This window comes from Meles meles, chromosome X, assembly GCF_922984935.1.
Source record: "Meles meles chromosome X, mMelMel3.1 paternal haplotype, whole genome shotgun sequence".
Classification (NCBI taxonomy): domain Eukaryota; kingdom Metazoa; phylum Chordata; class Mammalia; order Carnivora; family Mustelidae; genus Meles; species Meles meles.
Genome location: NC_060087.1, coordinates 93,974,980 through 93,999,637, shown reverse-complemented (window position 1 = coordinate 93,999,637; position 24,658 = coordinate 93,974,980). Strand labels below are relative to the sequence as shown.

At 38.2% G+C, this 24,658-nt stretch overlaps 1 protein-coding gene across 3 annotated transcripts in view; it reads left to right on the top strand.

Annotated features, from left to right (window-relative positions):
- AMMECR1 (AMMECR nuclear protein 1) overlaps window positions 1-24,658 on the top strand; it is a 116,992-nt gene that overhangs the window by 79,116 nt on the left and 13,218 nt on the right. The window contains exons 3-4 of one of the 3 annotated variants that reach the window (XM_045995592.1): window positions 14,831-14,945; window positions 15,312-16,538. In XM_045995592.1, the coding sequence (XP_045851548.1) occupies window positions 14,831-14,945; window positions 15,312-15,425 (229 nt within the window). In that variant the 3' untranslated portion in view covers window positions 15,426-16,538. Of the gene's footprint in view, window positions 1-14,830; window positions 14,946-15,308; window positions 16,539-24,658 lie in introns of those variants that run through there. The other 2 variants (XM_045995591.1, XM_045995590.1) reach the window with 2 other exon arrangements.

Here is a 24,658-nt window from a genome sequence, read left to right as displayed (position 1 = left end):
AGAGAAAAGCTGGCTCCCCACTGAGCAAGGAGCCTGATGCAGGACTTGATTCTGGGATCCTGAAATCATGACTTGAGCCAAAGGCAGATGTTTAACTGACTGAGCCACCCAGGCATCCCTAAATACCCTATTTAAAAACAAAAACAAAAACATCTAACTTTTCTGCTGAACGTTCCTTCTCTGTAGCTCAGCAATTAGGGAGAACTGAGGGGACAGAATGGTTGGACTGCAAGGGGGAAAAAAGAGCAAAGAAGAAGCATAATGAGGAAAAAAGCGATACGTCCTAGGTGTGTAAGAATAAAGTGAGATGAGGGAGTGAATTAGAAACGCAAAGGAGGGGACTAGTGAGGACCACAGTCACCACCATCACAGTGCTCTCTCTGCTCCTTCCCCAACCCTGATCTGCTCGGTTTCGAAATTCCGCATGGTTTCAGCATGCAGACAAGTGCCAGGTGCCTGATAGTGCTGAGTTATGCTGGGAAGCTCACTGCTTTACTGTTTTAGCTCTTTCCTGGTGCCCTTTGGCATTTTCTTTGCTCGTTGAACATCCGTTTCGGAATGTTATTGGATTAAGACAGAGTAGGTCAACAGATATGTGAAAGGTCAGTGGATGGGGGATGATGGAAGTCAGGAGATGCAGAGTATAGTCACTTTCTGCTCTAGTTCCCAGAAATGTCAAATGAAGAGTGATAGTGGATGATCTCTGAGTGCTTGTAGCGCTGACATTGGATGACTCTACGGCTATAGCGGGCCTTGTTCTTCAAGGACACCTATTATGGTTTCTAATGTAATGTAGCTTTCACTTGGTCTACTTCATGGGGCTGTTTTGAAGGTCAGCTAGGCTAAAAGATGTGAAGACCCTTTGGAAACTATGAAGAATCATATAAAACAAAGATGATAGGAACAATTGATACTTTTCCCCCAAAGATATCACACAGTGATAAAAATTAAAATAGTTCCATTATGGGGCACCTGAGTGGCTCAGTGGGTAAAGCCTCTGCCTTCGGCTCAGGTCATGATCTTGGGGTCCTGGGATGGAGCCCTGCATTGGGCTCTCTGCTCAGCAGGGAGCCTGCTTCCTCCTCTCTCTCTCTGCCTGCCTCTCTGCCTACTTGTGATCTCTGTCTATCAAATAAATAAATAAAAATCTTTTAAAAAAATAGTTCTGTTGCAATCTGTGTAAGGCAGGTTATAGAAGCCTTAAAAACAGACATGTAGTTATGCTTCCTTTTAGAGAAATATGACATTGGAAAGTATACAGAGCCAGGAACCAATTCAAAACCATTGCCTGTTTAAGTAGTAAGGGGGTTGAAGCACTGGGCTTTTCTTCCCAACCCCCATTCTGCTTTTCAGGGTTACCTTTAAAACCCTCAATAGAAGAAACAGTGCATCTCGCACATTTCTCTGTCACTGTCACCTATTTGCTCTGCAAAAGCTGAGCTCTAACTTTAAAACCAGTGCCCAAGAGAACAGGTCATCTTGACCCAGTGGCAGAGCATAAACACCTGTAGTTGCCTTGCACACTGGCCTGTTCTGATGTCTGGTGGAGGCAGCAGCTCTTGGCCTCTCTTCTCTGTTAGTGTTTTATCTCCCCCACCCCCATTTATTTCTTTCATCTCCTCTTTATGATGTTTTACTATTCTTTCATCCTTCCTTACTAGAGTAGAAAGAGGAAAGAGAAAAACATCCAGAAGGTGGGGGAGAGGGGAAGAAGAGAAGGAAAATAAAGATGAAAAAAAAAAAAAAAACAAAAAGGAAAGACGTTTCAGAGGTAGTGGGGAGGGGTGGATTCCTTCTCGCTCTCTTCCTCAGCATAATTGAGTTGATAAGTGTAGTTTGTAACTCATCTTGAAGACTGACTGAACTCTTTGTTACCACTAGTCCCCCATCAGTGACGTCTGAGAAAATCAGAGGCCCCATAGTGAGAACCAGCATGCTAGCTCTCAGCACACCCATACCATCTAGGGCTGGCAGGAATTTTAGAAAGGACAGTAAACCAGAGGGTCAGACCGAACCACCCTAACATGGCACGTAAGTTACAGTGACAGCATATGTTTTGTAGTTCAGGGTTTAATTCATAGATCTGATTACCATAGAAAGAACAGAGGACAAAAATTGCATGACTCTTGTCGGGAGCATGAGAGAGCTCATTCATTCAGGTTGGAAAAGCAAAGTTAAAAATCAGAAACAGGCCCTCTAGTCTAGAGATGTCTAAAACTAGTTCTTCGGTCATGCTGTTATGCCTTCTAGCAGATGAAATTTCCAGTTGTGGAAAGGCTTCAGAATAAGGGAAGGCTTCGTGTCCCACGAATAGGGCTTATTAAATTTAGATAAAACATCTTTTTCAATGGCAGCAGCTCTGAATCACCAACATGGAAATGGAGAAAACAAGGGAACAAAAACAAGCTAATACCTTGACTAAAAAAAGTACCATTCATCTAAGCTTCAGACCCTGCTCACACTTAGAACCTAAAGCATCAGTGAAACCCCAGGGGAAGCAGCATTAACTGGGGACATTTTCCCTTAAAACCAATTGAATGTGTATGCATGCATTTATGTTGATTTGCTAACATTCTAGAAGTGGTACCACGAAAGGAGGAGGAGCTCTAGAAGCAGGCAGCCCTGGTGAGTTCAGATGTTAACCCCATTACCTAGTTTTATGATCTTTGACAAGTTGCTTAATCTCACTGAACTCAAGGAATCCCAGTCTCCTTATCTGGAAAATGGGGTGGTTTTGAGGACTCCAACAAGGTAATACGTGTATAGTACTTGGCTCACATAGCTCCTTCAGAGATAGTGGCTCTTCTTGTATTTAAAGCTATTTTTGCTCATAGTATCATGTATCTAGGTAGGTTAGAACCAGTCTCCTAGAATTTGATCAGGAACTATAGCTTTTCAGTCTCCAGAGAGGGGTGCACCTAGATGATCCTTTGCAGGGTGAGAAGAAAAATTAGAAATTTAAGTTATGATCTTCCTTATCTAAAATATAAGGAAGTATTTAAACCCCACAAGTCCTTAATGTATGGACTGACCCTGGTGCCCTCATTTGGTTTATATCTGAAGCTCACTGCCACATTCTAAATGAGGGATCTTGAGGAACGTATGAGATCCCTGATTTGATGGAAATTGAGAGTGGCGTACTCCTTTCATTTGCTTTCAGCATCTTGCAGTTTACATGTTATCTGGTTAAGTGGATTTGTGGTTCTTGGTATGATCTTCAGCCAGTGGTTTCTTTGCAGGAAGAGTCTCCTGAAGCCATCTGACCATTGTTCATAGATTAGCTAAAGCTAGATAAACTAACCCATGCAAGAGGGACAAGGGGCTTAAGATTTCCCGGCCAGGAACAATGGATTGGTGATAAAAGTAATAATACAGGCACAAGGCAAAGATAAGAAAATGGTGGAGCTAGCTGACACTTCTATAAGCTACCTTATAATTTAGTTGGACAAGTCCTAAAGTAAAAATGAAGATGATCTAATGAGACCTGACAAGATGTCAGCCCCCAAATAAAAAAGAAATGATCAAGAATGTTACGGAAAATATGTATTTATACATGCTGTCTTTAACAACAAAGCTTACTCAAATATATATTGTACTTTGGATATATTAGCTAGTGATGGTAGTACATGTATATACTTTGTAAATAAATATGCATATTGGGGGTGCATGGTCACACTTTTTTTACTGACAAGATCAAAACCTCTAAACCAGTGGTTAGGATGAGGAAAGCATGGACTTTCTCATTTCTCATTCTGTGTCTGCTGCTTAGCAAGTGTTTTGTTTTGTCCCTAAGAATTTTGATGAAGCATAACCAATATGATAAATAATATATTTAAATCCATTCAAGATAAACTGATAAGAATTCAAGGAATTGTATTTCTTGGTCAACATTTCTTGTATGGAAATAAAAGACCAATCCTTGCCGTGGATATTTTTAAATTTTTAAAAAGATTTTATTTATTTATTAGAGAGAAGGAGTGGGGGGAGGGGCAGAGAGAGAGGGAGAAGCAGACTCCCTGCTAAGCCAGGAGCTCAAAAATGGGGCTCAATCCCAGGACCCTGAGATCATGACCTGAACTGAAGGCAGACACTTAACCAACTGAACCCCCCAGGTGCTCCTCCCTGGAGATTTTTAAAAATCTAGTTCAGGAACACTGAGAGTCACAAAGCAAGATATGAATGCATGCCTGTGGGATAATAGAAATTCTTTTTTTTTTTAAAGATTTTATTTATTTATTTGACAGAGAGAGATCACAAGTAGACAGAGAGGCAGGCAGAGAGAGAGAGAGGGGGAAGCAGGCTCCCCGCTGAGCAGAGAGCCCGATGTGGGACTCGATCCCAGGACCCTGAGATCATGACCTGAGCCGAAGGCAGTGGCTTAACCCACTGAGCCACCCAGGCGCCCGGGATAATAGAAATTCTTAATGAAGAAGCTCCTTACTTGATGTAGTAGATTGGTTAACTAAAAAAAATGCGTATACATTTCATTTCTATAGATTTATATGTAATTCTGGGTGACTTGGTAACCAGTAAACCAGTAGCAGAGAGAGTTGAACAGATCCTTCCAGAAAAGAAATGAACCTTGTCTGACCAGTCCTTTCAGCATTCCTATTGTATGTGATTTTAACAAGTCTTTTACATATACCCATACATTACTTTGTAATCTATTCTTATATCCTCATGGCTCTTCACATGATAAAAAGCATATAGCAGATAATATATTTTGAAAATGAAATTAAGACTTTTCAAAAAGACCGTGCCAGGAAAAGTGACCATTATCCCTTGAGATGGCTGCATTTAATTTCTAGAGAATATAACTGGATCAGATTCCCCCGTATCGAGGCTGAAGGACCATTCTTATTCTTGGGTCTCCCTTCCTTTTCCCCGAGCCCTGATGTGGGAGCTGTGGGCATAAGCTTACAGTGAAAGTTCTTTGACAGCCATTACTTAGTGAGCACCTAGTGTATGCAAGGCACTTACACAGGTATTATTATTTTATTTACTTGTCACAGTACCTCTGTAGTGTTAGCATCCCCGTTTTATAGATGAGGAAATTGAGACTCATAGAGGTTAAGAGATTTGCCCAGATGTCACACAGCTAGTAAGCAATGGAACTAGGATCCACATGCAGGTATATCTGATTCCAGGATAGAAGGTCTTAACCATTCTATGAAAACAGAGATACAGCATACCAAAATCTATGAGTTGTAGCAAAAGCAGTTCTAAGAGGGAAGTTTATGGCCATACAGGCCTACCTCAAAAAAAAAAAAAAGAAATCCCAAATAATTTAGCTTTACACCTGGAAGAACTAGAAAAACAAGTCCAAAGTTAGTAGAACGAAGGAAATAATAAAGATCAGAACAGAAATAAATGAAATAGAGACCAAAAGATAATAGACAAGGTCAGTGAAACCAAGAAGAGCTTCTTTGAAATAAAATTCACAAACTTTTAGCTGGACTCACCAAGAAAAAAAAGAGGGCTCACATAAATAAAATCAGAAGTGAAAGAGAAGTTGCAACTGATATGACAGAACCACAAGGGATCTTAAGAGACTGCTATGAACAAGTATACACCAATAATATGGGTGGCCTAGAAGAAATTCCTAGAAACTTACAATTTTCCAGGACAGAATCATGAAAAGAACAGGAAATCTGAACAGAGCGAGTCCTAGATTATTAGTAGGAAGAGCAAATCAGTAATCAAAAAGCTCCCAACAAATAATGTATAGGACTAGGCAGCTTCACTGGTCAATTCTGGCAATACTTAACACCTGTCCTTTTCAAACTCTTCCAAAAATTGAAGAGGAGGGAAAGCTTCCAAGCTCATTTTATGAGGGCTTACTCTGATACCAACACCAGGCAAGGACACCCAAAAAAAGAATTAGAGTTTAATATCCCTAATGAACATAGGTGTAAAAATCCTCAATAAAATATTAGCAAACTGAATTCAGCAGTACATTGGAAGAATCCTATACCATAATCAAGTGGAATTTATTCCAGTTCAACATTTGCAAACTAGTCAGCCTAATACATCACATTAACAGAGTGAAAGATTAAAATCCTATGATCATCTCAAAAGATGCAGAAAAGCATTTGACAAAGTTCAACACCCATTTATGATAAAACCTCTCAACAAAACAGGTATGGAGGAAGCATACCCTCAACATAATAAAGCCCATATATGACAAACCCTCAGCTAATATAATACTCAATGGTGAAAAACTCAAAGGTTTTCTTCTAAGACCAGGAACAAGGTAAGGAAGGATGCCTAATCTACCCATTTTTTTTTGTTAACATAGTATTAGAAGTCCTAGCCACAGCAATTAGGCAGGAGAAAGAAAGAAAAGGCACAAAAATTGGAAAGGAATGAGTAAAGCTGTCACTATTTGCAGATAACATGATACTACATGTAGAAAACCCAGAAGATTCCACAACAAAAACTGTTTGAACTAATAAAATGAATTCAGTGAAGTTACAGAATACAAAATTAATATACAAAAATCTGTTGCATTTCTGTACACTCATAATGAACTATCAGAAAGAGAAATCAAGAAAACAATTCCATTTATGATCATATAAAAAAATAATAAAATACCTAGGAATAAATTTAACAAAGGAGGTGAAAGACCTGCACACACCGAAAATTATAAAACATTAATGAAAGAAATTGAAAAAGACACAAAGAAGGGCAAAGGTAGTCCATGCTCATGGATTGGGAGATTTAATATTGTTAAAATGCCTATACAACCCAAAGCAATCTATAGATTCAGTGAAATTCCTATCAAACTTCCAATGGCATTTTTCAGAGAACTAGGATAATTCTAAAGTTTATGTGAAACTACCAAAACAAAAGCAAAAACCCTAATTAGCTAAAATAGTTTTAAGAAAAAAGAAAGCCAGAGGTATTATACTCCCAGACTTCAAACTATACCACAAAGCTGTAGTAATTAAAACAGTATGGTACTGGAATCAAAACCAGATACACAGATCAGTGGAACTGAATAGAGAGCCCAGAAATAAACTTGTGCATGTATGGTGATCTACGACAAGGGAGTCAAGACTATACAATGGAGAAAGGACAATGTCTTCAATAAATGGTGTTGGGAAAACTGGACAGCTACATGCAAAAGAATGAAGCTGGACCAATATCTTATAACATATACAAAAATTAACTCAAAATGGATTAAAGACTTGAATATAATACCTGAAACCATAAAACTGCTAGAAGTAAACATAGGTGGCAAGTTCCTTAACATCAGTCTTAGTGATTTTTTTTTTGATCTGACTCCAAAAGCAAGAGAAAAAAGCAAAAATAAACAAATGGGACACATCAAAAGCTCCTTCACAGCAAAGGAAACCATTAACAAAACAAAAAGGCAGCCTATTGAATGGAAAAAGAAATCTGCAAATCATATATCTGATAAGGGGTTAATACCCAAAATATATAAAGAATTCAGTACAACTCAATAATAACAGCAAAAGTCCTTTTAAGTAATGAGCAGAAGATATGAACAGACATTTTTCCAAAGAAGGCATACACATGACTAGAAGACATAGGGAAAGATGCTGTCCATCACTAATCATCAGGGGATGCACATTACAACCATAATGAGTTGTTTCCTTACACCTGTCAGGTATCACTTTACACTTATCAGAATGGCTGGTGCCAAAAACATAAGAAGTAACACATGTTGGCGAGGATGTGGGAAAAAAGGAAGCTTCATGCACTGTTGTGGGAATGTACATTGGTATAGCCACTGCGGAAGGTTCCTCAGAAAATTAAAAATAGAATTGCCGTGTGATCCAGCAATTCTACTACTGGGCAGAAATGGAAACACTAACTCAAAAAGATATATGCAACCCTATGTTCTTTGCAGCATTATTTACAATGGCCAAGGTAGGGAAAACAACCTAAGTATCCATCAGAGGATGAATACATTAAGAAGATCACACACACACACACACACACAGGACTACTAGTCAGCCATAAAAAAACAAAATCTTGAAAAGAATGAAATCTTGCCATTTGTGCAATATGAATGAACCTTAAGGGTATTGTGTGTGTGATAGAGAAATACAAATACCATATGATTTTATATATGTGGAATTTAAGAAACAAAACAAAAACGAACTAAACAAAACAAAACCCTGATTCATAGATACAGAGAACAGATTGGTGGTTGCCAGAGGGGAGTGGAGAGTTGAACAGACGGAAATGGGTGAAGGGGATCAAGAAGTATTACTTCCAGTTATAAAATGCGTCATGGGATGTACTGTACAGCACAGGGAGTATAGTAAATAATATTGTAGTGAGTTTGTATGATGACAGATGGTAACTAGATTTACTGTGGTGATCATTTTGCAGTATATCCAAATGTCAAATCACTGTGTCGTACACCCGAAATTAATATAATACTGTATGTCAACTGTACCTCAATTAAAAAAAAAAAGATGAACCTGGGTGATAAAGAAAAATTAAATTGCATTTCATTGTACTCAGTAGCTTTTCATCTGAAAAATAATTAAAACAAAAACTGTTCCTAGTAGTTTATTTCTAAAACCAAGATAGAGTAGATGCAGAAAATCTGCAGAGTGTTATTGTGGACATTATATGGAGGGAAATAAGGAACACCTGCCGTCTACACTAAGCATGTAGCTATCTGTTTCTTTATGTATTTTGTATTTTCCAGTTTTAATTGTGCTCCACTAAATCAGACCCACAACCCATTCTCCCAATTTAAAGGCGAGGTGAGAACTCGTGGTGAGGCTGCAGATCCCTGACAATATTGCTGTGGTCGTCACAGCATGCAGCGGGAAGGGTATGCTTCCCTCCTGGTGGGCAGCTGTAGCTATGACAGAGTGTAAAGGCTTTTAAGAATGTGAGATTAGACCAATTCAAGATGTTTAAGCTGGCTAATCAGAGGGCAGCAGACGATAACACTGTAAAGCCTAAGTGAATCCTGTAAGATAGGAGCCAAATAACACAGGAAAACCTGCGGGACCTACTGCACCTTTGCTCGCCCTCCCTCCTACCTTCTTCTCTTCCTTGCTTTCTCTTTTTGTCCGTGTGTGTGTGTGTGTGTGTGTGTGTGTGTGTGTGTTTTCCTTTTTAATTTTTTCCCCTCTTGTTTCCTTTTCTTGCTTTTCTTTTTCTCTTCCTCTCCATCTTTATTTCTTTGTATATATACCCTTTCTCTTTTTTGGTCCCTCCTTTCTTCCCTTTCCTTTTGTTCCATACCTTAGTTCTTTCTTCTGCCCCCCATCAATTACCCATCATACCACATTTTGAAATGTATATTAAAATTAATGTTTTAATGTTTATATACATTGAGCACTAAGTAGGTTGTATTTATTATTCTAAAGGGGAAAAGCATCCCGCAATTATGGAACACTTTACCTATGGCTTACAATTGTAAATTTCCTTTTGGATCACTGCCCTTCCTCCTTCCTTAACCTAACATAATCATGTCCTTTGTTGTTCTTCTCTACCCTTAAGTTTGATAAATGGTCACTTTTTTTGCATTCTGTTTTACGTCTTTTTTTTTTTTCATAATGGAAAACTAAAATTGTTACTTAATGTGAAGGAGAGGCTGTGGATAATTTTTTCAGAATTGGCTTTAGGATTCTAGTATTCTAAGTTTCTGAAATTCAGACATGCCACGTGTGCATTCTTTTCCAGAATCTCTGATAAGGAATGGCAGAATTACCAGAGGATTGAAACCCGTCATGAAAAACAGTTTTTTAAATTTTAGACTAATGTATATCTGATTTACTTTTCTTCACCTATCCAAACAGGGATTTTTTAAAAAGATTTTATCTACTGATTGATTTAGAAAGAGAGTGTGAGCAGGGGGAGAGGCTGAGGGAGAGGGAGCGAGAATCTCAAGCAGACTCTGCGCTGAGCAGGGAGCCTGACACAGAGCTTAGTCTCCGGTCCCCGAGATCATGACCTGGGCCGAAATTAAAAGTTGGATGCTTAACTGACTGGGTCATCCAGACGCCCCCAAAAAGCGATTTTTAATTTTGATTTTGTTTCCTTGCCCTGAAAAATGATGGCCTGGAATGTGAAGCCTTTCTCAGTTTGGTAACTTTCCACTAGTTAACTGATTAAAGTCATCGAAGTTTTAGAAAGTGATGGAATGAAGGAATGAGTGAGTAAATGGCTAGCTAGCTAGATTCATTTAAATCATTTCCATTGCCTGCTCTATTGTTTACGATGAGGCTTGTAACAGCTAAGATTTTGTCTCTTTTTGGCTGTTTTTTCCCCCCTCATAGCTTCCAGGCACTGTCAAAATCTTTGATTCTTTGATAGCTAAACTCTCAATTCCTTTTTTTAAATGTTCATTTTCATTAAAGTGCTATTTAACATTAGATATTAACTTTGACAGATGTTAATGCTGCTTCTCAATTAGGTAAAATATATTCTTGGTGAGGTGCCAATTTGAATTGAATATATTTGAATTTGGTATGTGAATTAAACTGTTGTTTAAACCTTACCCATCCATCACATGGGTGATGGAGGAGCTGGCTGGTTTTGTGTATAAGTGCATTTCTTCCCCCCTAGCAATATTTACTTATTTATATTATTTTTAGAGGGGGGAGGGGCAGTGAGAGAGGGAGGGAGAGAATCCTAAGCACACTCCCCACTGAGTACAAGGTCTGACACGGGGTTCCGTCCCGTGACCCTGAAATCATGACCTGAGCCTAAATCGAGAGTTGGACACTCAACTGATTGAGCAACCCAGGTGCCCCCCTCCTTCGGCAATATTTAAGCATTAGGAAATGGCTTCTTATTATAGCAAAGAGAACTTCATATGAATTAATTACAAGATCTCCTTGTTTGTCAGTTTCTTAGGCAGCATAGAGTATAAATTGCCAGACACTACTTTGGTATGAAATGTTTTCCATGGACAGTATTAATATTTTAAAATCCTTTTTGCTCCTGCAGATTTCCAGTAGGCAGGAAGTCTAGCTCTATTTACCCTTTGGCTACTAATGAATGCTATTAAATTATTATTTATCTTCTTTAGACAGAGGCACTACAGGAATGAGATCAGAATTGCCAAGTGAGGCAAACATTTAATTTTAAAATTAGAAATAGTACAAATCCATTCAAAAGTGGCAGCTAAAATGTGGATCCTAGAAGGTATTTTGGACTTGAGTCAGAGAACTGGAGTTGTGACCCCACCTGCATCACTGACTTGCTGGGTCATCTCAAGCAAGTTACTTCCGGACTCTGGATGACATAGTCCCTCTAAAGTTTCAGCTTCCACATTGCATATCCTATATGCTAAAGAAAGCAGGGCTGAGGGAGGCTGAATCCTCTTGTTTATCAGCTATCCACACCAGCCTAGCAGCTCTGAGGTCAGACTCCAGCTGCATTTTTTGTCTTTTTTTTTTGTATAATCCTTTAAATCCTTGCTAGGCTTTCTTTGCTAGTTCTTTCCCCTTAGGAATTTGCATTCAGAACTATTGAGGGCTTCCTACCTTTGGGAATTTTTCTATGCTCATGAATTTAATGAAAAGTTACTTAGAGTTACAAAAAGAATACCAGAATTAAATGTCTTGTTTGAATGACTGTTTCTGTAAAATCAGACTGTTTCCATCATGACTAATGTACCTTCACTATTTCAGTTTTGAACTTAATACATTTGAGTCCTGGTACGGCGAGGCATGATTGTCAGTTTCTCTTATTAGCCATGCTAGTATTCTCCCACTTACTCATTGTTCTAACCTTATTTTTTTTAAGCCCAGAATGATTGAGCAACAAGGCTCCATATCATGGGAGTTATATTTTAGGTACTTGAGAATCTCACTGATTTGAAATAGTTTGAATTGCACTAAGCTAAAATTTACCTTTTGTTGGCTTGCTAGGAAAAAAATTAAACAAAATAAACTTAACTCAAAGTGTTGAGAAAATAACCACTTGGCAACTTCAGGATGTGTATTGTTTGACATGAAAATGCTAGAGAGAGATTTTTATAGCTCTCTTTATTAAAGGTGGTCTAGCACTCTAATTAAAAAGGCAGACAATAACAAGGGCTGGTAAGGATATGGGGAAATTGGAACTCTCACACATTGCTGGTGGCCATGAAAGGTACAGCCTCTGTGGGGAGCAGTTTGTTGGTTGACTGAAACAGTCAACCATAGAATCACCGAATGACCCAGCAATTCCACTCTTATGTATCTACACCCAAAAGAGACTAAAACCTCTGTCCACCCAGATACTCATACATGCATGTTTATAGCAGCATTATTTATAGTAGCCCAAAAGTGGAAACAACCCAAATGTTTCTTAGTATATCGAAGGATCACAAAATGTGATAAAGCCACACAACTGAAATACGATTAGGCAGTTAAAAAGATGAGGTATGGATACATGCTACAGCATGGATGAAACCTCCAAAACATTCCGGTAACAAGCCAGACACAGAAGGCCCCATATTGTAGGACTCTCCTTATATGAAATACTCCAGAGTAGGCAAGTCCATAGACAGAACGTGGATTAACGCTTGCCAAGAGCTGGCAGGGAGGGAAGAGAGGAGACTGGCTGCTAATGCGTATGGGGCTTCTTTTTGGTGTGACAAAATGTTTTCAGATTGGAGAGTGGCGATGCTTGTATAATTCTGTGAATATACTAAAAGCCGTTCAACTGGATATATTAATGGGTGAATTGTATTGGTTTCTGAATTCTGTCTCCATAAGCTATTATATAGCAAAAGCATTAGCAACTATATTTTTCTAATCACTTGAAATTGTAAAAGTGTCTGTAAGTTACATTTTTTGCCGGGGGCTGGAAGGAAGGAAGAGTGGGGCGTTAATAGGGAATGGATGCTGTTTCAGTTAGGCAAGATGGTAAAAATTCTGGAGATGAATGCTGGTGATGGTTGTGCAACATGAACGTACTTATCCACACAGAGCTGTATGCTTAAAAATAGTTAAAACAGTAAACTTTATATTACATATATTTTACCATAATAAAAAATCTATAATTTTAAGAAAATCACATTTTACATTATTTCAGTGTATAAGGCTTTTTCCCTTCTCCATCTTTTTCTTTTTAGCAAGAAGATGGAAAATGTGATCGGCTTTTGGTTTTTATGCATGAGATTCTTTTGTTTTAGAACTTCTGTTCAGTATTTGTGTTTGTTAGGAGAGAGGGTATTGGTTATACATACACATATATGTCTTTATCTTGGCTTTGAAGGAGAACTTGAAAATGCTTTATGAAAATTTATTTGCCAACAGGAAAATAAAAGAGGGCAAACTGTAGGAAAATTTATGTTGTTAAATTATAAAATAGTGAGGCAGGTAGGGATAGGGTGGCTGGGTGATGGACATTGGGGAGGGAATGTGATATGGTGAGTGCTGTGAATTGTATAAGCCTGATGATTCACAGACCTGTACCCCTGGGGAAATAATATATTATATGTTAATAAAAGTAATAATAATAAGAGTTGGATGCTCAAAAAATTATAAACAGTGAAATGCTATTCTCAGAGTATAAATTATCATAGATGTCCTGATTTTCTTGGTTAATCTTGGCTCTTTGAATGGGAAAAAATATTATAGCATATATAGAACATATCTTTCTGTAAGCATTTTCCTTTGTGTAGTAGGATAGAGCAAGCACCCAAATGCATTGAAAACACTCACAAACACAGGGGTTACAATAGTACAACACAATAAGTATGTTTCAGAATCTAAAGGAAGAGATGGAAAAATGAAAAAAAAGAAAGAAACTCCAGCAGTGAGGAAGTCACTGAAAAAGGAATTAAATGATTTCTAAAGGCCATGGAACATTGTTGAAACTTGAGCAGTTTGTTGGCTCTAAGTTTGTAACTATTACTGATTAATCTATGAAAATAGTTTCTAAGCCTGGCTGCTATATAGCACATTTGAATTTGAATATCCATGGCACAAATGCCAGCAATGCCATTAGTATAAAGTGTAATCAGAGGTATGTTTGTTTTTCTTGACCAGGAACTAGTTTCTTTGAAAAGTATAGGAAACACACAGTGCCTGTGTGTGTGTGTGTGTGTGTCTGCGTATTTTCTGTCTGTTCTTCAATTGCAGGAAGAATTATGGTCTTCCAACATCTTTGTCCTTTATAGTAAGGGTTTTTCTAGAATTTTGCACTGTAGTATATTACCCTTGATTATAGGATCCAATCAGAGTTGATGTACTCAGAAATCCATTGATGTGATTAATGGTCTCCTAATCATACTTTTATTTCCTAGATTAGCCCGATTTCCTGTACTTTCACGATTTTTGAGTCATATCTTGAATTATCCTTTATAGGGGGCCTGAAATTCTTGTATTTTTAGTCTGTAATTTGCATGATTATTTTAATTTTCTTTGATTTCCTTTGCTTGAAGAAAATGAAATTTTGATCTTTTTTGAACTCTCAATGCTGTTCTATGGTAAATGGACAACCTAATATGAACTTTTTTTTAAACTATATACATTTTTTCCCCATCAGCCCTAGATCTAGAAGTCTTCCCACAAATTTCCACTAGTCTAGGTTTTATTCTTCTCAAATGTAAAGTAAAAAATAGTCTCAGATTCTACAAGTAATAGGGAAGTAGACCAGGAAATGACTGTACAGGAAATGTAACTGATCATTTGGTCTTTACAATTGGTTACAAGATTGGCTAAAAAAACAGTCTATTGAATGAAAAAAAATGACTTCTAAAATCTTTGGGGGCCTTTAAATACATTTGAAGATTTTTTTTTGATCTCTTAACCTTTTTCAAATGACTTGTCTGCATTTGAAATTCAGACTTTCTCATATCTAGTGGTTGCTTTAATATTTGCTTTGTTTTCAACAGTGCCCTTAAAGATAGCCGTTTCCCCCCAATGACAAGGGACGAGTTGCCACGGCTGTTCTGCTCAGTGTCTCTGCTCACTAACTTTGAAGATGTCTGTGATTATTTGGACTGGGAGGTAAGACAATAGAGATTTTTGAAAGAAAAATGAAGGTAACTCCTGAGTAAATGTTAAAAAGTAGGCCCAAGAAACAACTCTTTCAGCCCATTCTTTATTATAGTGGAGGTGGAGAGTAAGGTAAATAAAGAAACCTCACATTTGATCAATGAGATATCAGTGAAGGAGTTGTTTTGTTTTGTTTTTAAGGCAAAGCGCCATGTGTTGTTTTAATCCCCAAACTGAATTTGCTGTTTATTTTTGTCCTATTACTTTACCACAGCACCTCATAAAAGCTGTTAATAAGTAGTGAAAGGACTGATTGGAATTTATTTTTCCTCTTATTTCCATTCTAATATACTTCGGTGTAACCACCACCCCAAGCAGTTAGGTGGTCAGAGGAAACTTCTCAGAAGCAAGGAGCCAAAGAGTGAGGATAATATGCCAGTTGGAGAAATCAGCGTGTGGATACAGAACAGGGTGTCCATTAACTGCAGTTAAATCATGTTAATTCATTCTTTACTTTATGTGAAGTACATAAAGTACATTCAGTACTTTATGCACTTACTTTATGCTGACAAATAATATTAAGGTTATATCTCGGTGATCTCTGAGCATTGTCATGATTGAAGTAGACTAGATTAATCTTATTTTTTATTCTTTAGTTTGTGGTGTTGGGTTTTTAAGGAAGTTCAGAGGTTCTCAGCATGATTTGTTTTGCTTGTTGCTGGGAGATAGTTGAGTGTATGTCTGTGAAATTTCACACACAATCGTGCATACATTATTGAATGCCTCCTGGGTTCAAGGCACTGGGCTACATACACAGGAGTCCTAAAATCAGGTCCCCACCATAAAGCATCTTTCAGTCTAATGGCAGAGAAAAGAAGTATATACCAAGCATAAAGAAATAAGTACTACAAGAATGAAACAATGGGAATTCAGTAATGCACTTAGCATTCTCTCTCATAAACACTCATAAATGACATGACTAGATGCTATAACATGTTTTAATTCTACTGACTTTTTAGAATGACCATGTCCCATGGTAACTGAGATATTCTGCCTTGTGGACAGATCACTGTCCTGATCATTAATTGGACTTGAATTTTAGTTTGCGATTTGCTCGTGAGACTTTGTGAGACTTTGGACATCTTATTCCACTGCCATTCAGTTTTCCACATACAGAATAAGACATTTCTAAAGTTCTTAACCTTCATTGGAAAAAATCCCTATGATATAAATTATTGTTGTTAAGCCAAAGCTTTAAAAAAAACATTCTGCAGAGAATAGGATAAAAGACTTCTTCTGAGTTTTGGAATACGTAGGGTTTTTTGGAGTATTATCAGAATATGAAAGCATTCAGGGAAGGTTTGTAATGGGAAAAATAAAATTAATGATAGTGTTGAACCTAGCAAAGTTGGATTGGGTAAAAATTTTCACAGAACTAAAAATCCTGATTGCTTTCTGTAAGTTCATTGTTCCTATTTGAATTTTTCTTAAAGTCTACCCATGTCATAGAAACATTCCTTAGTACTTTATTTTCAAATGATTCCAAATTATATCCCTTACTTATTGACCAATATTAAAATTTGAGGGGTTCTTTTAATGTTTTAATCCACTGCTTCCTCTTCTCTAGCTAGAATTTTATTTCTGCTTTCTGAATTGCAGAGTGCCTGGGGTGTGGGGGGTGTAACAGGGTAAAGCTGAAATCTAGAGATGACCAAGCTACAAAAACACGCCTACTCTTGCTTGTCACCACTGAGTTGGAAGTACAGTTGTGGTGTGTGTTGGGGGGGGGGTTTGCACTGCAAACATGTGAGCATGTTTGACATGTACATGAATGTATATTTCATAAATATGCATGTATGTATTTGGAGGGAAGGAAAAATGGGGAGATTCTATAGTAGTTCAATAAATATGGGCAAACAGAGTACACCACCATCATCTTCTTTAGCCCACTTTAAGCACAGTCTACAGCTAAAATTAACCCTCATACCTTGTATATTGTATATTTAATACATTCCTCGAGGCTTAAATATTGGTGTCTATTTAGTGATGCTTTCCAATTAAAATAACAACAAAAATAAATATATTTTTGTGCTTTTAACATACAAGTGTTTGAAAGTGAATTTTAGGTCCTGCTAGAATGGCTATGCTAAGAGGGAAAGACTGTCCTTTTCAGTTAGTTTGTCATGGTTGGAAGTATTTAGCGTAGGAGAAATTTGTCCCCAAAGAGTAAGAGTGAAAATTGCATTTTATTAAGTACAAGAATGTGATTTGGGCTTAAAAAAATTACCATAGTCAGTTATTACAAGTGGAATGGTATTATTGTGCAGATGATGTCATAAGGGTCATCCTTAATAATTCTGAAAAAGCATTGGTTACTTGAAACACAGAATGCCAAAGTAGAATTCAAAACATTTTTTTAAAGTATATGTCAAGGCATTTCTGCTCCTAGGTATATACCCCAAAGAAATAAAAACAGATGTTGAAACAAAAACCTGTACACAATGTTTATAACAGCACTATTCATAATAGCCAAAAGGTAGAAATAACCCAAATGTCTATCAACAGATAAATGGATAAACCAAATTCGGGATATCTGTACAATGGAATATTAATCAGCCATAGAAAGAAATGAAGTAGTGACATGGATGAACCTTGAAAACATTATGCTAAGTGAAAGAAGCCAAGCACAAAAGGCTACATACTGTATGATTCTGTTTATATGAAATATGCAGAATGAGTGTATCCACAGAGATAGACTGTGTTAGTGGTAGCCAGGGGTTGGAGGAGGGGCTGAATGAGAAGTGACGGCTTTTAATGGGTCCAGGGTTTCCATTCAGGGTAATAAAAAATTATGGAACTGGATGTTGTATGACACTGCGAATGTACTTGATGCCACTGAATTGTATACTTTCAAAGCATTTTACATGATGTGTATTTTATCACATAAAAAGGCGTATATGCATCTGCATGTATATTTAAACCTATTGTCCATAATAGTATGGTAATTCTAATTTATTGAAGAAGAAAACTTTGAAAATTCAAAAACTCTAAAGAAAGACAAGCCATTTGCAATTACACTGTTCTGAGATAATCACTGTTAACATTTTGGAATATTCCTTTAAATTATTTTTCTGTGTCTTTGTATCAATAAATATGCCTATTTGTTCATGTAACAGAGATCATATTGAATATACAGTCATTATTAAAAAGGACTGTGGGAAAGTCTTTGTTTATGGTTTACCTTTATATTATAAGTTAATGATTCATATTGCAAATTTCCTCTATGAGGGGGGTCCAGTCTATATCATGAAAGGATACATTTCACTTTGAGAAATTTCAGGCTATCAAATAGGTACAACTTTTCTTCTAAGAATGAAATATCCTAGTCACCATAAGTATCTAAATTTAACCTGAAATGTACAGCGCTGTATATGTTGATGCCACAGGGGAAACAGGAGATGATGACAGAATTTTAATAGAGAATTTTTAAGGCAGAGATCATTAACGGGTATATTTGATATTAACAGAAGCCTCTCACCTAGGTCTTTTCTGGTAGAAGTACAGTTTGAGAGTTGACCCCCACTGGTGAAGCGTGTCACTGCAATAGAACTCCTAATTAAAGAGGCAGAAATGCCCAGATCAAAGCAGAAGAGAGCAAAGTCTAGAGGTCCCAAAGCAGAGACGTGAGTCACTTTGGTAACAAGAGAGACATCCCTGTGGTCATGAAGATGAGGGACGTGACCAGTGGTCATAGCCACCTAATTTTCAAATGATCAGGAAACAAGTGAACCACCACAGGGCTGACTACTGTCTTTCTCTTTTCCTCAAGGTTTTTAACTGAGCCTGTCTGGGACCTCTCTTTTGGTAACATGTCTCTATTTGTATAGTGGAAGTTAATAGGAAGGTAGGATTTACAGCAATCAGACTTTTTTTAGAGGCTAGAATGCTTCCCTTTGATAACATGAGGAACGTCTGATAAATAAATGGTTTCACAAGTGGATGTAATTGGTTTCATTTCAAGGTTGAATTGGCAGAATGATCAGTAATGCCTCCATGTTATATTTCCTCAACACAAGAATCATAACATGTAAGGTGAGTGTCTATGGGTAGCCTCTCAAGGTAGTGATTAAAAACAGCAAAACCATCCACAAAGACCACACAGACAAATTGCAACACCTGCCCCGCCCTTCTAAGAATTGCTCATCATTGCCCCCATCATGATCTACTTCTTGCCCTGGTAGGTATGAGAAGGATGAAGAGTTGAATGATTTGGAGGAGAAAAAATTCATTAAGTGGTAAATTGAGGTATCTACCTGCCAGGCTAAAATGGCTGTTAAATGAGGAAAATTGCGCCCCCAGCATGACATCGGGAGTGATCTGCCTTGTGTCTGGACGCTGAAACTTATGACCTTGGTTAGGTGTTCTTCTGTCAACAGCATTCTCTTAATTTCACATGACAGGATGATGGACAGGGATGGTGCTTCAGAAAGAAAGAAAAGCTCTTGCAGTGTGTAGAATCCCTCTCAAATAATCTATAGGCTAGAACTGGTGTAGTCACACGATTTGGGAGTCATGTTTGTTTTTCAAGATCTGAAAGGATTTAAAACCAAAGACATTACAACAGTTGGAGTTTGACCTGAAGGGTGATGCTAGGTGTATTACCTCGTGACTGCTCATTTGCAAGATGATATAAATGAGTAAGATTTTTGCTTGTGGGGGAACTTGTATACAGCAGTATACAACCTGTGATCTTGCAGGGGGAGCTCACGTCGCAGTCTACTGCCCAGAAGACAAAGTATTTTCAAAATTATCGTCAGGGAACTCTTATTTCCGTGCTTTAGAGAACAGATAATTTTGGAGGCATGAGGAAGATATATTTTCTGTAATCGGAAGTAGACCATTAAATCATGTTTTAATAGATCAGTAACATTTTTCACGAGCCATAAGGCACTTCTAGTTCTATCTAGCTCCCTGGATCACTGCTATCTCAACTGTGTATACAGCTGTCACTTGGGAAGCGCATCGTGGCCCTAAGACAGACTGTTCCTTTCTAGCACCCAACACTTGAAATCAACCCATGCTGGGTGGGGTGGGCCAGCATGATTCTTATATGATATCAAAAACCTATCCCTGGACTACAGAGCTAGACCCCAAGCCCCTAGTCTCGCTCTGTCTCTAAAGTACCCAAGCATCTGTCATTGTCCATGAACTTGTTCAACTCTCAGTACTTGGGGTGCTGCACTTCACTTTAAAAAGCATACCTCTTGAGTGAGCATGGCTCCATTTCTGACATGTTCGGTTGCAGTTAATAATAGTGCACTTTTGTAACAACCTTCAGGAGCACAAATAGATGAGATGAGTAAATTGGCTACCGAAATTATCTCTCATATATTTTAGAAGGTCATGATCTCCTTCTCACCCCTTCAAGGTTTACATTTGTCTAGCTCCTCTCAATGTACCACGGAAAACAGAATTTCTATTCAGACACAGATGTTTAGCATGACTCACCCAGTGAAATGACTTCTTGTCGTATATGTTCTGTCCACCTCCCCCTTCATGATTTTTCCCTATGCTATACACCATGTTTTGCTTCTCTTTTAACTTAAGATTCGCACGTTGGGTGCACCTGGGTGGCCCAATCAGCTAAGTGGCTGTCTTCGGCTCAGGTCATGATCTCAGGGTCCTGGGACTGAGCCCCACGTCGGTCTCCTCCGGGAGTCTGCTTCTCCATCTCCCTCTGCCACTCCCCACTGCTCGTGCTCTCTCTCTTGCTCTCATTCTTTCTCTCAAATAAATCTTTAAAAAAAAGATTCTGACCTTTGAAAAAAAATATACATATACATATACATATAAATATACATATACATACATATACAGGGCTGGGGAGGCTTTGCATATCTAGGAAAATGCTTTTCATGGTATTTTCTCAAGGACCTTGAGATTTTTGTATAAGATATCGCTATCATTACAATAATTTAGTCTTTGTCCTGGTGCTCTATTTAGAAATATTTTTTCAAGTACTGTGGAACATTGGGGAAAGGAGTACTTCAAGCTTCCTGACCATCTAGTAAGAATTTACTGTGAATCAACACTTCAGTGTATTAGAAACCTAGTGAGGAAGCAAGCCGAACAAAGTGAAGTAACTTCTAGAAGGTGATTTAACACATGGAAATTTCCATTAGCTTTTAGTACTGTTGGTAAAATGGGCTTGCACAGTATGTTCTCCAGCCTCCTCCATTTGCTTCTTGCTTTTCTCCCACCATGTTGTTTGGTCGAGGGGGGCAGCATTTCCCTGCTTCTTCCCCCAAATCCACAGACTCTTCCAGCCCTTTCCCTAGTAGTTGTATTATAGTCTGCTCTTTCCTGGGTCTCTGTTTCTTCATCAGGACGTTGGAGAAGTTGGACTAAATAATATCCATGGTCTCTTTGGAGGCTGACACAGTGTGATTCTGTGACTCCCCCCTTCTTAAAATGGCTTCTGTTTCATTTTACTTCCAGAAAACGAATCACCACTAACCACTAAGATGTCATAAGAAGTCCCTAACTTTTAAAATGGCAAGGTGGCAACCAAGGTGAAAAACAGTCCAATTTTTGAAATTTGACATCCCATCTTCCCTTTCCACCAAAGAATTCTCTTCAGGGGGGCACCTGGGTGGCTCAGTGGGTTAAAGCCTCTGCCTTCGGCTCAGGTCATGATCCCAGCATCCTGGGATCGAGCCCTGCATTGGGTTCTCTGCTCAGTGGGGAGCCTGCTTCCTCCTCTCTCTCTGCCTGCCTCCCCACCTACTTGTGATAAAATCTTTAAAAAGAGAATTCTCTTCAGGAAGACAAAATATTCTTAACAGCCAATGCCTTGTTTTATTACTGCATCATCCCCTGGTTTAAGTCAACATTATATGTATAAATCTAAATTAAGCAATTAGGGAGTGACTGTTCACTTGACAAAGATAGTTTGCTTCGCAGAAGGACTCACTCTAGGATTTTTTCACTACCTTCCTGGTGACTTCAAAATTAAGCCACTTACACAAATGCAACACATATGTAATCTTTTAGGGACAAATCTCTTTTGTAGACGGAGCAAAATTACATTGAACCAGATACTCATGTATAGTTTAACCCATCTAACATTCGACTGTTTCTTATCAAACAACATTATTTCACCTTGAATATGTTGGCCAAGAGGTGCCCCCCAGCCTTTGAAAAGCAAACTGATTCCCATGCCTAGGTTTTAAGAACATTTCCTAACTTGAGTTTCTTTGTGTGTAAATTCACTCCCTTCATCATCCCCTTAAAAAATGGTAGGAATGCACTTTTCTAACTTTTGATGATAAGCAGGCTTTTTATTTAAAGGTCACCTGTGTTGCCTGAACTTTCCTTGGAAAGCTTCAGGATGTTCAGATTTTAAGGAATGCTCATTATAATTAATCATTACAGAGAATTGAGGGTTTTTTTCCCTTAATTGTACACTGAGCTGTCACTTGTTCTCTGCAAAGCCTCAGCTAAGAACAGTCTCTTTCCTTGCACATGATACATAAACATGTTTGGCTTCCTAGCCTTTCAAAGCACTTTGTCTTTAGGTATGCTTTATTTTTAAAATCTTAACTAATTCTTTAAAAGTTCATAAGGGGTGGTTATTAGCTAGTTTAGGTATCATAGAGCTGTGTGTCTGCTATTAGTTAAATGTTATCAGATTGTTGTTTGGTGGCCTTTGTGAAATAAATTGGCAGGCTTGTGTTCCTGATAGACAAGATGTCTGAGTCTCCTACATGAATCAAATTTGGCACTAATTGGCCCTTTGGTAAGCTCTGCAAAAGCCAAGAATTGGTCCATGGAGATTGAACTAATTTCTAAAGCGAAAGGTGACCCATTTGCAGGGATTTGAGAGAAGAGCAGTACATATGCATTTTGGTCAAGGAGGTCTTTGCGGTCATTGTCACAAAATAACAATAGAAAAAATAACTTCCGCTGACACAGACAATGAAGCAGTTTTCAGAGTAGAATATATTAAAAGGTGACTTGTGCTCAAGTGGTGGCTTTGCACTCGGTTACCCTGTTACCCTCTTTGACTTATTTTTCTGTTATTCCTTCTGTATCTGGAAGCATCTCACTCAAAGGAGATTTGAAAGTGAGGACAGCTATAGACACCAGTCAGGTAACAGACTGAAAACAACCCAACAGGATAGTCCTTGGTGTTGTCCTAGTTGGCTCAGGAGATTTTTATTTTATTTTTTTTTAAAGATAGATGAGTTTAATAGCAATTTTATTTTTTTAGAAGATTTTGTTTATTTGACAGGCAGAGATCACAAGCAGGCAGAGAGAGAGAGGGGAAACAGGCTCCCTACTGAGCAGAGAGCCCGATTCGGGGCTTGATCCCAGGACCTTGGGATCATGACCTGAGCCAAAGGCAGAGGCCTTAACTCACTGAGCCATCCAGGTGCCCCTCAGGAGATTATTTTTTAAGGCACTAAGGCAAGAGTTGTTTCTGGGTGGTCCTAGGATGGCAGGCCATCTTTACTTTCCCCTTTGTACTTTTCTAAAGAGATTTTTTTTTTTGCCGTAATATGCATGTACTATTTTTCCAAACAGGAAAAAAATATGCATGTTTGTGGTTGGTGAGGTTGACAGAAGTAAAAATTACTGAGCCCAAAAAGTGATTTTTGACAATGCTATTCTTTAAACGTATTATTTGGCGAGATTCTGAAGTGTTAAATGCTAACAATTGTTAAGTGTTCATTGTTAATCAGATGGGCACCTTCCAAACTTCAGACTTGTGAAATTGGTGGGTGGGTTGAGGTGATGTAAATTCACAATTCTGAGGATTTGATGGGCAGATCTGGACAATATGTTGTCTACTTTTTTATTTTTTTAGTTTTGGTAGGATTGCGATTAAGGGAAGTGATTCATTAGAATCTGTACAAATTGTCATCAGCCTTTATGACTAAAATCTTAATTTTTCTTGCCCCAAAAAGAATTATTCAAGAGGATAAACTTGGAGTAGGCCCAAGTTTAGAATATTTTCCTCTTTTATGGTGAATTTGTTTTCATTGGGAGAAGGAAGAGTCAGCGTCTTCAGAAGGCTGAGTGGGGGGTGGGTAGAAGGTTCTGTGGGGCTATGAGGGAGAAAGTGGAACGTGTTGCATTGTGGCTTTGGGGCTTCTAGGAGAAATACCACATATGGCTGTTTCCTCCCAAGAATATAAGAAACTCCAGACTCTGGGTCAGACCCATGGGCTGTCCAATGCAGTGTTTGTTTCTGTCCGTGGTACCATGGGCTGTTTTGTGAAAGAGCATGTGTGTCTTCTATGATGCCAGCCTCTAAAGGTTAGAGGGTGTGCCAAATATCCTGAGCTCCTCTCATTAGGAACAGAGTCCTTTTATTCAGTTCAGTGGAACGGGCATATTGAGTCTGGCAGGTCAGTCTTATGTGAATGACCAGTGACTGGCTACTTTTGTTAATTGCAAAGCATATCTTGCCAAATGATATCAACAAAGACATGTCAAACCACTTTCGATTCCTTGACTTCCTGATATACATATGCGCGTGCACGCACACACACACACATACACACACACACACACGAAAATTCAAGGTGAACCCTCTGAAAAATCAGTGGAGTGAGCTAGGGCCATACTGTTTTACAAAGGACATTCGTTAAATGGAGAAGACTGGGCCTTACTGTGGCATGTGCTAAGATAGGATGAACCTGGGGAGGCAATTGGTTTTA